This window comes from Notothenia rossii, assembly GCF_949606895.1.
Source record: "Notothenia rossii genome assembly, chromosome: 8".
In the NCBI taxonomy this organism is placed as follows: Eukaryota; Metazoa; Chordata; class Actinopteri; order Perciformes; family Nototheniidae; genus Notothenia; species Notothenia rossii.
The window spans coordinates 485,435-498,708 of NC_136906.1; the positions used below are offsets into that span (position 1 = coordinate 485,435).

The following is a 13,274-nucleotide window of genomic DNA, read 5'->3' on the forward strand; positions in this document are numbered from 1 at the left end:
CGGAAACGAGTCCAGATGGAAACACGAGTCCTGATGGAAACACGAGTCCAGACGGAAACACGAGTCCAGATGGAAACACGAGTCCAGACGGAAACACGAGTCCTTACAGAAACACGAGTCCAGACGGAAACACGAGTCCAGACGGAAACACGAGTCCTTACAGAAACACGAGTCCAGACGGAAACACGAGTCCAGACGGAAACACAAGTCCAGATGGAAACACGAGTCCTGATGGAAACACGAGTCCAGACGGAAACACGAGTCCAGATGGAAACACGAGTCCAGACGGAAACACGAGTCCAGACGGAAACACGAGTCCTTACAGAAACACGAGTCCAGACGGAAACACGAGTCCAGACGGAAACACAAGTCCAGATGGAAACACGAGTCCAGACGGAAACACGAGTCCAGATGGAAACACGAGTCCAGATGGAAACACGAGTCCTTACAGAAACACGAGTCCAGACGGAAACACGAGTCCAGACGGAAACACAAGTCCAGACGGACACACGAGTCCTTACAGAAACACAAGTCCAGACGGAAACACGAGTCCAGACGGAAACACGAGTCCAGGAGTCCAGACGGAAACACGAGTCCTGATGGAAACACGAGTCCAGGAGTCCAGACGGAAACACGAGTCCTTACGGAAACACAAGTCCAGACGGAAACACGATTCCAGATGGAAACACGAGTCCAGGAGTCCAGACGGAAACACGAGTCCTTACGGAAACACAAGTCCAGACGGAAACACGATTCCAGACGGAAACACGAGTCCAGGAGTCCAGACGGAAACACGAGTCCTGATGGAAACACGAGTCCAGGAGTCCAGACGGAAACACGAGTCCAGACGGAAACACGATTCCAGACGGAAACACGAGTCCAGGAGTCCAGATGGAAACACGAGTCCTCATGGAAACACGAGTCCTTATGGAAACACGAGTCCTTATGGAAACGTGAGTCCAGACGGAAACACGAGTCCAGACGGAAACACGACTCCTGAAGGAAACACGAGTCCAGACGGAAACACGAGTCCAGACGGAAACACGAGTCCAGACGGAAACACGAGTCCAGACGGAAACACGACTCCTGAAGGAAACACGAGTCCAGACGCAAACACGAGTCCAGACGGAAACACGAGTCCAGACGGAAACACGAGTCCAGACGGAAACACGAGTCCAGACGGAAACACGACTCCTGAAGGAAACACGAGTCCAGACGCAAACACGAGTCCAGACGGAAACACGAGTCCAGACGGAAACACGAGTCCAGACGGAAACACGAGTCCAGATGGAAACACCAGTCCAGACGAGTTACATATTATATATTATTACATTGATCAAAAACTCAGAGCTGCTGAATCAGAAGCAAGGCCTAAATGAACTCAACAAGTACTTTGTGTCTTGTTTCTTTTCAGCTATAGCTTAATTGCTAAGGTACGGTTGAAATAGATGCGTTTTTAGTTTGCGACGGAAGATCTGCAGAGTTTCTGCTGTCCTGATGTCAATGGGGAGCTGATTCCACCAATCAGGAGCCAGGATAGGGTTTTCTATCTTAAGGGTAGAACCACACTGTTTCATTGGGGCAAATTAAAACTGAAGTAAATGATCAGAATCAGACCTTAAACGAGTCCTGTATTACTTAACACTTTGAGAAAGTCAAAGTTACATTTTTAACCCTTTTTAAATCGTTTCCCATCCTCGTCTGGTTTTTTCCTTTTATTTTTCGGCACTGGCCTCCAGTTGAAATACACGGTGTAATGATCTGATATTTGGTCGTCCCGGACTTCAACGTCAGAGACTTCAACATTTCTGGTGAGCACCAGATCCAGAGTGTGATCGGAGTGGTAGGTCGGCTCCCTTGGGTGCAGATCGAAGCCGTTGATCAGTAGAAACTTTAGAAACTCTTGAACATAGGTCTTATTATGACAATCAACCCAGATATTGAAATCTCCGGTCACAATGATGTTGTTGTAGTTTTGGGAAACCAGATCCAAGAGTTCCTGAAACTCTTTCAGGAAGTTGGCGATGGTGCTCTGGGTTTTCTTTGGCGGGCGATAGACGTTGATGCTCAGGACGGGTTTTTCCCACTCATCGTGTTGCAGAACTGTCCCCGCGCATTCAAAGGTCTCCATGTCGTCAATCTGAATTTGTTCACTATGCAACCGTGGAGAGACCTGGATAGCTACCCCTCTATACCCGTTGAGTTCACTCACATGACGGATGGATCTGAAGTTTTGGGGCGAGGCATCCCTGAGTACGTTGCGAGCTTTTTCCTCCTTTAACCACGTCTCGGTGGAGAAAAAGACGTCCAGCTGGTTTTCTGTGATGAGCTTTGAGATCTTGGATGTTTTTTTGTTCATCGAGTGAACATTTAATAACGCTGCCCTGACGAATGGGGTTTCCCTTTGGATGCTCTCACTTCCTATCTGCTCACTCCCTATCTCTTCTTCACTTCCTGTCTGCTCACTCCCTATCTCTAACTCACTTCCTGTCTGCTCACTCCCTATCTCTTCGTCACTTCCTGTCTGCTCATTCCCTTTCTCTTCTTCACTTCCTGTCTGCTCATTCCCTATCTCTTCTTCACTTCCTGTCTGCTCACTCCCTATCTCTTCTTCACTTCTTGTCTTCTCACTCCCTATCTCTTCTTCACTTCCTGTCTGCTCACTCCCTTTCTCTTCTTCACTTCCTGTCTGCTCACTCCCTTTCTCTAACTCACTTCCTGTCTGCTCACTCCCTTTCTCTTCTTCACTTCCTGTCCGCTCACTCCTTCTCTCTAACTCACTTCCTGTACACTCACTCCATTTCTCTTGATCACTTCCTGTCCACTCACTGTCTTTCTCTTCTTCACTTCCTGTACACTCACTGTCTTTCTCTTCTTCACTTCCTGTACACTCACTGTCTTTCTCTTCTTCACTTCCGGTACACTCACTGTCTTTCTCTTCTTCACTTCCTGTACACTCACTGTCTTTCTCTTCTTCACTTCCTGTACACTCACTGTCTTTCTCTTCTTCACTTCCTGTACACTCACTGTCTTTCTCTTCTTCACTTCTTGCACAGTCACTGTCTTTCTCTTGATCAATTCCTGTCCGCTCACTCCCTCTCTCTAACTCACTTCCTGTCCACTCACTCCTTCTCTCTAACTCACTTCCTGTCCGCTCTGCTTGATGGCCCTGTCTTTCTTCCTCATGTCTTAAACCCATGTGGGATTCAGTCTCCTTCCCTTGGATGCTTCTCTCTAAACTCAAACTCATATCTTTGTCTGTTTTACAGAAAATGGCACCTTGAAACAGAAACAGAAAGAGAATCAGAGAGCCCAACGCAATGCCCGCCATCTTTAGTTTCCTGTGTTCCTGTAGTGCTCTCGCCAAAGTAAAGCCCAATGCCATGCATCTGAAACCACGCATCATCCTGTAAATCAAACCACTGAAACCCAATGTCATCATCATCCAGTACATTAAACCACTGAAACCCAACGTCATCATCATCCAGTACATTAAACCACTGAAACCCAACGGCATCATCATCCAGTACATTAAACCACTGAAACCCAACGGCATCATCCTGTTGTTCTCCAGCCTCTCTTTCTCCAGTCTCTCTTTCTCCAGCCTCTCTTTCTCCATCCTCTCGTTCTCCAGCCTCTCTTTCTCCATCCTCTCTTTCTCCAGCCTCTCTTTCTCCATCCTCTCGTTCTCCAGCCTCTCTTTCTCCATCCTCTCTTTCTCCAGCCTCTCTTTCTCCAGTCTCTCTTTCTCCAGCATCTCTTTCTCCATCCTCTCGTTCTCCAGCCTCTCTTTCTCCATCCTCTCTTTCTCCAGCCTCTCTTTCTCCAGTCTCTCTTTCTCCAGCATCTCTTTCTCCATCCTCTCGTTCTCCATCCTCTCTTTCTCCAGTCTCTCTTTCTCCAGCCTCTCTTTCTCCATCCTCTCGTTCTCCAGCCTCTCTTTCTCCATCCTCTCGTTCTCCAGCATCTCTTTCTCCATCCTCTTGTTCTCCATCCTCTCGTTCTCCAGCCTCTCTTTCTCCATCCTCTCGTTCTCCAGCCTCTCTTTCTCCAGCCTCTCTTTCTTCAGTCTCTCTTTCTTCAGTCTCTCTTTCTCCAGCCTCTCTTTCTCCAGCCTCTCGTTCTCCAGTCTCTCTTTCTCCAGCCTCTCTTTCTCCATCCTCTCGTTCTCCAGCCTCTCTTTCTCCAGCCTCTCTTTCTGCAGTCTCTCTTTCTCCAGCCTCTCTTTCTCCAGCCTCTCTTTCTCCAGCCTCTCTTTCTTCAGTCTCTCTTTCTCCAGCCTCTCTTTCTCCAGTCTCTCTTTCTCCAGCCTCTCTGTCTCCAGCCTCTCTGTCTCCAGCCTCTCCTCGTGTTCTCGTTGCCTGTTAGCCATCTTCGTCCTGTGAACGAAACCAGTCCAGTTAGCATGATTCAAGAAACCTGCTTTGCCCTGGCTCAATGCTTAAGATATCTGTTTAGGTTAAACTCCTAGTTAAGTTTCTCTGGAAGGTACCGGTCTTCCGTACTTCAGATTATTAATAAAAAATATAAATCAACTAATAAATGTTGATATCTTTTTATAGTCAAAGCCACCCAGCGGTAAAATAAACATCTCACTTCATGTCGTCGAACTGATTCCTCAGTGTCCGGATCACCTGGTCCAAGGCGTCGGCGGTATCTTTCAGGGATTGGCTCGCTTCAGTCACGTGATTGTTCTCGATCATCTTCTTCCAGCTGTCTATCGCCTCAGGAAGTGCAAACGCAAGTCCAACAGCTCCTCCAGCAACCTGAGCAGGAATATTTCACACCGTCAGCCTCAACAACATTCACAGTGATGTCTCTAAACTAGTATGATATGTAGCTGTATGCAGAGGATTTCAGAGTCATTCAAAAACACATGTAAGGTCTTACCATGCCCGCTCCTTTAAGGGCAGTTTTGAGTCCAGTTGCGGACATCTTTTTGATGATTTGTTTGCCTGCTTCAGCAAACAGCAGTTTAGATTTCTTTCCACTTGCTTTAAATGCAAAGATTACTAAAATACCAGCAACTCCAATCGCAATTGCAGGCATGATTAGTGGGTTTGATAGTGGCGCTTCCAGAGAAGACTGTGGCCCAGATGAAGAAGACCACTTGATGCTATCACAGACCGTCCACTTCTGACCATTCCTTCTGGCGATGGCTGCAGGGATCTTAGCCATGACTCGTTGGTCCAGCTCGTCTTCATCTGCGTTGAAGCTCTCCGCCTTACACTCCTTCCTCAGCTTCTCGAACAGACGCTTGATTTTTTCTGCAATCTCATTGCTCTCGCTTTCTAAGCGCTGCGCTTTCTTCATTGTCCCGCTGGATGAGAGGTGCTCAGTAAGATGAGTAACCAGAGATATGGTTAAACCTACACCTGAAGAGACTGCTCCTAACAGACCTAGAAACGGAGCCGCTAATCCGCCGGTGCACAATGTGGCCACCCCGGCTCCAAGCAGGCTAGCAGCTCCCACCACCGACACTGTGTTCCCGACACACTGGCTGCCATTGCACTTCTCTCTGAGATCCTCCAGCTCCCGGGCCAGTTTCCTCAGCTGCTTCGCACAGTGCTCCCTCTTCTCCATCCATCTGAACATGAGATCCAGCAGCTCATCCGCGATGCCCATCTTGGAGGCTTCCTTCTGATGCCACTACAGAGGAGGTCTGAAACAAGAATGACAAAAACAGGTAGGCAACTGATCCACCAGACCTACACAGCTGGACCGGCCCCTGGACTCAGGACCCTCCCCTGGACTCAGGACCCGCCCCTGGACTCAGGTCCCTCCCCTGGACTCAGGACCCGTCCCTGGACTCAGGACCGGCCCCTTGACTCAGGACCCTCCCCTGGACTCAGGACCCGTCCCTTGACTCAGGACCCGCCCCTTGACTCAGGACCCGCCCCTTGACTCAGGACCCGCCCCTGGACTCAGGACCCGTCCCTTGACTCAGGACCCTCCCCTTGACTCAGGACCCTTCCCTTGACTCAGGACCCGCCCCTGGACTCAGGACCCTGCCCTGGACTCAGGACCCGTCCCTGGACTCAGGACCCGTCCCTTGACTCAGGACCCTCCCCTGGACTCAGGATCTGCCCCTTGACTCAGGACCCGCCCCTGGACTCAGGACCCGTCCCTTGACTCAGGACCCTCCCCTTGACTCAGGACCCATCCCTTGACTCAGGACCCTCCCCTGGACTCAGGATCTGCCCCTTGACTCAGGACCCGCCCCTGGACTCAGGACCCGTCCCTTGACTCAGGACCCTCCCCTTGACTCAGGACCCGTCCCTTGACTCAGGACCCTCCCCTTGACTCAGGACCCTCCCCCTGGACCCTGAACTGGTCCCTGAGATATTGTCCACATATGAAATGAAATGACTTCATGGTATCTGGAGCGATATCAGGGAGACTGTGATGGACTGTGACCTGGGTGTCACGGCGTTACGTAACACACTCTGCAGATCTCCTGATAAACCCTGTGTTTGATCAACGACAGGGACACACAGGATTTCAGCTCAATATAATAATAATATAATAATAATATAAAAATATAATAATAATAATATAATAATAATAATATAATAATAATAATAATAATATAATAATAATAGTTTACTTTCAACCATCCTAATGCTGTTGCTGTGTGGGGTGTAAACCCAAAGCGATGGAGGTCTGCTGATGTCGTGCAGTTTCTCTGATCAACAGGAAGGGTGTTCTCTGTTCACGTATCTAAGCTCAGGGAGGAAATAGGAGAGTTTCTCACCTTGTGACGAGAGGACGAGCTGCAGCCACACACACTTCCTGTCAGACTGAGGTCCTCCAGGTGGAGCTGCTTATATACTGCTGCCCGTCCTGCAGCTTCAGAGGAGTCACGTGACTTCTGGGAAGACAGACAGACAGACAGACAGACAGACAGACTATCTGTTTTTAAAGCAAGGCGGATGCTGTAGTCCCAAACGATAGCTGGGGATTCTGGGTAGTGTAGTGTCTTTCGGAAACTGTAGTGTCTAAACACCGAAAAAACTATTTGTTTCTCTGAATCGAAGGTTAAAAACACAAAAGCATTGTACACAATTTAAACCAATCAGTATTGTGTAATTAACAAGGATAAACTGATGTTTCTTAGTGGATGAGCAGATATCACTGTGTAATCATCTGACAGTGAGGAGAATATATCCGGTTTTATTATGAAAACTGTTTGCACCCACGCTAACTTTACATGGAAGCTGCCGCATGTACACGTTATCCTGACGAGAACTCAGATCATCTCCGTAATATCTATCAAACTATAGATCCTACACATCATCTGGACGTGGATTCTAAAAGTACAATATACACTTCTCGCCAGAAATCGAATCAAAAAGCGTTTTAATGGCCAAACTATTCCACAATTTAGGATTTTCCAGAGAGGGTTATTTGTGAATAAACGAATAAACGGGAGCATGTTGTTTGTTACACGACCACTAGAGGTGCTACACTTTAAAACGTGGCTATGGGTCGTAATGCCGTAATCTAAGCTGCTTAAACAATCAACCTATTTGGTCGTTTTTTGTAAGAGGACAGGCTGATCCAGACTGATCTCCTGTGAATATTGTAAGAACCCAGCTCTGGTGGTGGGCTCTGCTGCTTACAGTAAAACCTCCACTTCAGTGGGTGAGACGTTTGTCCCTTCCTCTCTCAGGACGTCCTGTAGCTTGTCTCTGACTGCTGACAGGGCCGCGTCACGTCCTCAAAGTAGCTCAGAGGACGGATGTTGATGCTGGAGGAGTGTGAGCCAAAAGCTCCTGCAGCAGAAACCTATCTGTTAGTGCTATAGCCAAATTTAAGGAAGAGATTCCACCAATACTTAACTCGATAGCATGTCTGCATGTAGGGGAGGAAACTTATACAAAATGTACACCACCCCAAATTGATCATGTTGTTGATAGTGCTACAGATGCTCTGCGAATAAAATGAGACTCTGTTGCTCCTTTGAAAAAGAAGAAAATAAAACAACATAGATTAGCTCCATGGCATAATGCCCAAACCCGCAAAATAAAGCAAAAGTCGAGACAACTTGAAAGGATATGGCGTTCCACTAAACTTGAAGAATCTGGTTTAATTTGGCATATTACTCTCAATGAATATAAGAAAGCACTGCGTAAAGCCAGAGCAGCATACTATTCTTCATTAATAGATGAGAATAAGAATAATGCAAGATTTCTTTTCAGCACTGTAGCCAGGCTGACAGAGAGCCACAGCTCGACTGAGCCTTCTATTCCCATAGCACTCAGTAGTAATGATTTGATGTGCTTTTTTAACGATAACATTGTTACTCTTAGAAACAAAATCAATGACCTCTTGCCTTTGACCAGTATAGTGTTATCAACAGCTCCCGGAAACGTAAGTTCTAATAATACACTAGATAGTAAACTAGAATGCTTTTCAGCCATAAACCTTGAACAATTAAATTCAATGATTCTCTCTTCTAAACCATCAACGTGTATCTTAGACCCGATTCCAACTAAGCTGTTAAAAGAAGTGTTTCCATTAATTAGCACTTCTTTATTAAATATTATGAATATGTCTTTATTATCAGGCTATGTTCCACAATCATTCAAAGTAGCAGTGATAAAACCGCTTCTTAAAAAGCACAACCTCAATCCGGAGGTTTTAGCCAACTATAGACCTATTTCTAATCTTCCGTTCCTCTCAAAGATTCTTGAGAAAGCAGTCGCAAAACAGCTGATTACTTAAAAAACTATGATTTATTTGAAGATTTTCAGTCTGGCTTTAGAACACAACATAGCACAGAGACAGCTCTGGTTAAAGTCACAAATGACATTCTAATAGCCTCTGACAAGGGACTTGTCTCTATTCTTGTCTTGCTCGATCTCAGTGCTGCATTTGATACTATCGACCATGATATCCTATTGCAAAGACTAGAGCACTTAGTTGGCATACAGGGAACTGCTTTAGGCTGGTTTAGGTCCTATCTATCTGAACGCTCTCAGTTTGTACGTGTCAACGATGAATCTTCCACGCAAACCAAAGTTAGCCATGGAGTGCCACAGGGCTCAGTGCTCGGACCTATTTTGTTCACCCTATATATGCTTCCGTTAGGCAATATTATAAGGAATCATTCTGTAAACTTTCATTTTTATGCGGATGATACTCAACTATATTTATCAATCAAGCCTGATGAAATTAATCATCTAAATAAAATTCAAGACTGCCTCAAGGACTTAAAAACGTGGATGACCTTAAACTTTTTGATGTTAAACACGACCAAAACTGAAGTTATTGTACTTGGCCCGAAGAATCTACGAAACAAATGATCTAAAGATATACTAACTATGGATGGCATTAATTTGGCCTCCAGTGAGACTGTAAGGAATCTTGGTGTTATATTTGATCAGGATTTATCCTTTAACGCCCACATAAAATCAATCTCAAGGACCGCCTACTTCCATCTACGTAACATTGAAAAAATCAGGCATATCTTGCCTCAAAACGATGCAGAGAAACTAGTCCATGCATTTGTTACTTCAAGGCTGGATTATTGTAACTCCTTATTATCAGGGTGTACCAAGAAGTCAGTCAAGTCGCTTCAGCTGATTCAAAATGCTGCAGCTCGTGTACTAACCAGAGTTAGGAAAAGGGACCACATTACTCCTGTTCTGGCTGCCTTACACTGGCTCCCTATAGAACACAGGATAGAATTAAAAATTCTTCTTCTGGCCTCCAAAGCCCTTAATGGGCAGGCGCCATCTTACCTTAAAGAACTCATTATACCCTACTGTCCTACTAGGGCAGGGGTCTGCAACCTTTTTGACCAAAAGAGCCATTTTGCTCCTTTTTACCAAACATTTTTTTGTCTGGAGCCGCAAAACATATTTCATAGCTTGATGGCTAATAAAGTTGTATTTATTGTTATATCAGACAAAAACTACAGTTTTTTTGCATTTATTAGGCTTTTTATTACATTATATAAAACTGTTAACCTCTAATAAGAAACAAAGAACTCCTATAAGGAGAATTACAAATAATACACAGGCCTACTTTAAAATAAATTAAACATAGCACTTGGGGAGTCCTCTGCACATTTGAAGGGAAAAAAAATATTATTAAAATGGGCCCACTTTGAAATAAATAAAACATATAGCTGCACCCTACAAAGAGTTAAAGGTAGGGTAGGTAAGAATGGAGAAACCAGCTCGAGTGCGCTAGAATTTGAAAATACACAACCGGAAAAAATCTGCCTCTTCCTTCAAACTTCCTCACAGAGCCCCTCCTCCAACACACACGAACGCGCATCATCAATGAAGCCACGAGATCAGTTTGTGCACAGATGGAAGGCTGACAGGCAGGTAGGCCATCCAGTTACTTTAGCCGGGCCGGATAAAATGATTGGTCGTGCTTTTTACAGCGCTACGGCTTCCACAGATTAATTTTTGTATGTATTTATTGTCAAAACATTTAATATATTCATTGCTATCGGGACGTTAAGAGCATTCCATGGAATATAACAAAAAGTGTTTCTGAAATAAATGACATACCCCATTGAATTATGACTGAAGATCGTCAGCTGTCTTCCTCTCCTTGTTGTTCCTCGATACGTAAAGGCTGCAGCACCGTTGACAACTTCTCTCCACATATCAAACATACCGGTCAGCCAGCATCGTTTGCTGTCAAAGCATATAACTCTGTCCACACAGAATTAAATCCTGTGTTCCTCCGGTACTTTTCTTTGATCTATCCATAGTTCGCTCATCGAGCCGGGGGTCAGGTTATTCACCCGCAGGAAAAGGCGCTCGCGCGGGACCGTAGCAGGATGTGACGCATATTTTAGTTGATCTAATTAAAACCTTTTTGTTTTTTATTTATGTGTCACAGTATCACCTCAAAATACAAGATACCAAACATTTTACACCGTGCAACAAAATATAAATAGTCCTACAAATACTTTTATTTTATTTCCTTCTAATTTTTGTCTAAACTCAAGGGAGCCAGAGCAGAGGGCTTAAAGGGCCGCATGCGGCCCGTGGGCCGCGGGTTGCCGACCCCTGTACTAGGGCATTGCGTTCCAAGAATGCAGGGTTGTTGGTTGTTCCTAGAGTCTCTAAAAGTACAATGGGAGCCAGAGCCTTTTCTTATCAAGCTCCACTTTTGTGGAATCAGCTTCCAGTTTGTGTTCGGGCGGCAGACACCCTATCCGTTTTTAAGAGTGCGCTTAAGACCTTCCTTTTTGATAAAGCTTATAGTTAGGGCTGATTAGATTCAGCCCCTAGTTTTGCTGATATAGGCTTAGTTTGTCGGGGGACATCTTACTTCTTCCTTCTCTCTGTCTATACCTGTGTACTCTCATGTTCCCATTAACCCAGCTTCCCCAAATGTCTTTGTTTTTGGTGTCTATATACGCCGGGATCCGGAGTCATGGATGATCCTGCGGTCCTGTGTCATGGATCGCGAGTCCTGGATCTTGAGTCGTGGCTGTGGTCCTGGATCATAAGTCCTGGATGGATATCCTCGTGGATTCATCTTCCTATTATACACACATGCATTTCCAAACATTTGGACTACCTATGTTTCAAATGTATTATCTTTTCAATTTACACACGGCATCTATTGCACGTCTGTCCGTCCTGGGAGAGGGATCCCTCCTCTGTTGCTCTCCCTGAGGTTTCTCCATGTTCCCCTTTAAACTGTGGGGTTTCTCTGGAAGTTTTTCCTTGTACGATGTGAGGGTCTAAGGACAGAGGGTCTAAGGACAGAGGGTCTAAGGACAGAGGGTGTCGTATTGTCATACTGATATTCTGTACAAACTGTGAAGTCCACTGAGACAAATGTAACATTTGTGATATGGGGCTATATAAATAAACATTGATTGATTGATGTAGCTTCACTGAGGGCTGGCAGTGAGGAGGGGTAGCTGAGCAGAAAGTGGTTGTGATCCTCTGTGAGAGACAGCAGCTTCAGCTCAGAGATCTCCTGCTCCAGTGCGAACACTTCCTAGGATTTAATCAAGTAAACCCTACAAGTTGTTTCTTTCATGAAAACAAAGGTTTTAAACTTTGTTTACACACTGATTTCAGGACATGTGCACTTCTTTTCTTGCTTATTTACGTTATCGCATGCCATAAAATCATCTATTTATTACCTACGGATCGAGCATGTCTCACATGCTGCATTTGTGCTCATATATTTTAACCTAAAGGATTATAACTTCTAGTAATGATAACCCAAAAGCAGCAGGTTTTCACCGGGCATATAGTTAATATATAAAAGCTTTTACTGCTAAACAAAGCTCTTACGCTGTCAAAAAAACACTTTATAGTTATGTTATTTGGCCTTTTATAAAATATGTTTATCAAGGCTTTCAGACGGTCACAAGGACAAAGGTCTGATAGTCGTCACGACGTTACAAGATGCATTTATCACCTGGCAAAGTTCAATTTGACAAATGTTCTGAGTCAGTATCAGTAAATCAATAAAGTACATGAGTATCACAAGAGTTTTATTGTTCTGAATGACTCATGGCTTATCAAGAAACAGGAACTCAAGCTTGAACATGAGGAACGTTCTAATCTGATCTCACATGTTCATGCTCATTTTAAAAAGGAGGAATAAACCCATCTCTGGTTTTGAAGAGGATTCTTGTAAGTGCTTATAGTTTGTTTTTCTTTTACTTTCATTACGTTTTATTCATAATTTCTTTATTTAACTTTGTTTTTGTATTTAAAAATATAGAGTGTCGCAACAATGAAAACTCCCTTCCAAGTAAAGACAGCGAAAGGGAAATGGCAGGTTACTTAGAAAGGGAGGTGGGGAGAGTATGCATGCTCTGTGTTGAGGCAGCTGGCTGATTTGGGTTCTGTTGAACTTCGGTCTCTCTGAGAAACCTAACCTTTCATTTGTGAACTCTGCTCATCTCCTGGGATAAGGTAAGAATACCCTTCACTCAGAAAAGCCTTGCAGAAGTATATTGGGTTTAAAATGTACATGAGAGGGAAAACACCCCAAGGCTAAAGCTGTACTTTCATTCGGACACATCTTGGTTTTCTCTGATGTTCGGTTACATGCAGGGGTTAGTGATCATTTTACAAGTACCAGAGCGCACCTATGATTTTGAAGCTTATGTAACCACTGTCCAGAGGTGGGAGAAGTACTCAGATCTTGTACTTAAGTAAAAGTAACCAGAGTGTAGGAATACTCTGTTACAGTAGAAGTCATGCATTAATGTTACTCAAGTAAAAGTAGAAAAGTATTAGCATCAAAATATAAATAAATATAAACAGTCCAGA

At 44.7% G+C, this 13,274-nt stretch overlaps 2 protein-coding genes across 7 annotated transcripts in view; one reads left to right on the forward strand and one right to left on the reverse strand.

The window, feature by feature from the left end:
• Positions 1 to 1,299: 1,299 nt before the first annotated feature.
• The window catches only part of LOC307017006 (uncharacterized protein), a 19,146-nt gene continuing 7,171 nt past the window's right edge, over positions 1,300 to 13,274 (reverse strand). For 2 of the 3 annotated variants that reach the window (XM_079646422.1, XM_079646421.1), the window contains exons 2-4: positions 4,891 to 5,662; positions 4,597 to 4,766; positions 1,300 to 4,379 (exon numbers count right to left, since the gene is read on the reverse strand). In XM_079646422.1, coding sequence (XP_079502548.1) covers positions 1,670 to 4,379; positions 4,597 to 4,766; positions 4,891 to 5,625 — 3,615 coding nt within the window. In that variant the 5' untranslated portion in view covers positions 5,626 to 5,662 and the 3' untranslated portion in view covers positions 1,300 to 1,669. Of the gene's footprint in view, positions 4,380 to 4,596; positions 4,767 to 4,890; positions 5,663 to 6,754; positions 6,903 to 13,274 lie in introns of those variants that run through there. The other variant, XM_079646420.1, reaches the window with a different exon arrangement.
• The window catches only part of LOC307017007 (deoxyribonuclease-1-like), a 12,419-nt gene continuing 11,627 nt past the window's right edge, over positions 12,483 to 13,274 (forward strand). For 2 of the 4 annotated variants that reach the window (XM_079646423.1, XM_079646424.1), the window contains exons 1-2: positions 12,499 to 12,629; positions 12,721 to 12,914. The gene's annotated coding sequence lies outside the window, so the exon portion shown is untranslated. Of the gene's footprint in view, positions 12,630 to 12,720; positions 12,915 to 13,274 lie in introns of all 4 variants that reach the window. The other 2 variants (XM_079646426.1, XM_079646425.1) reach the window with 2 other exon arrangements.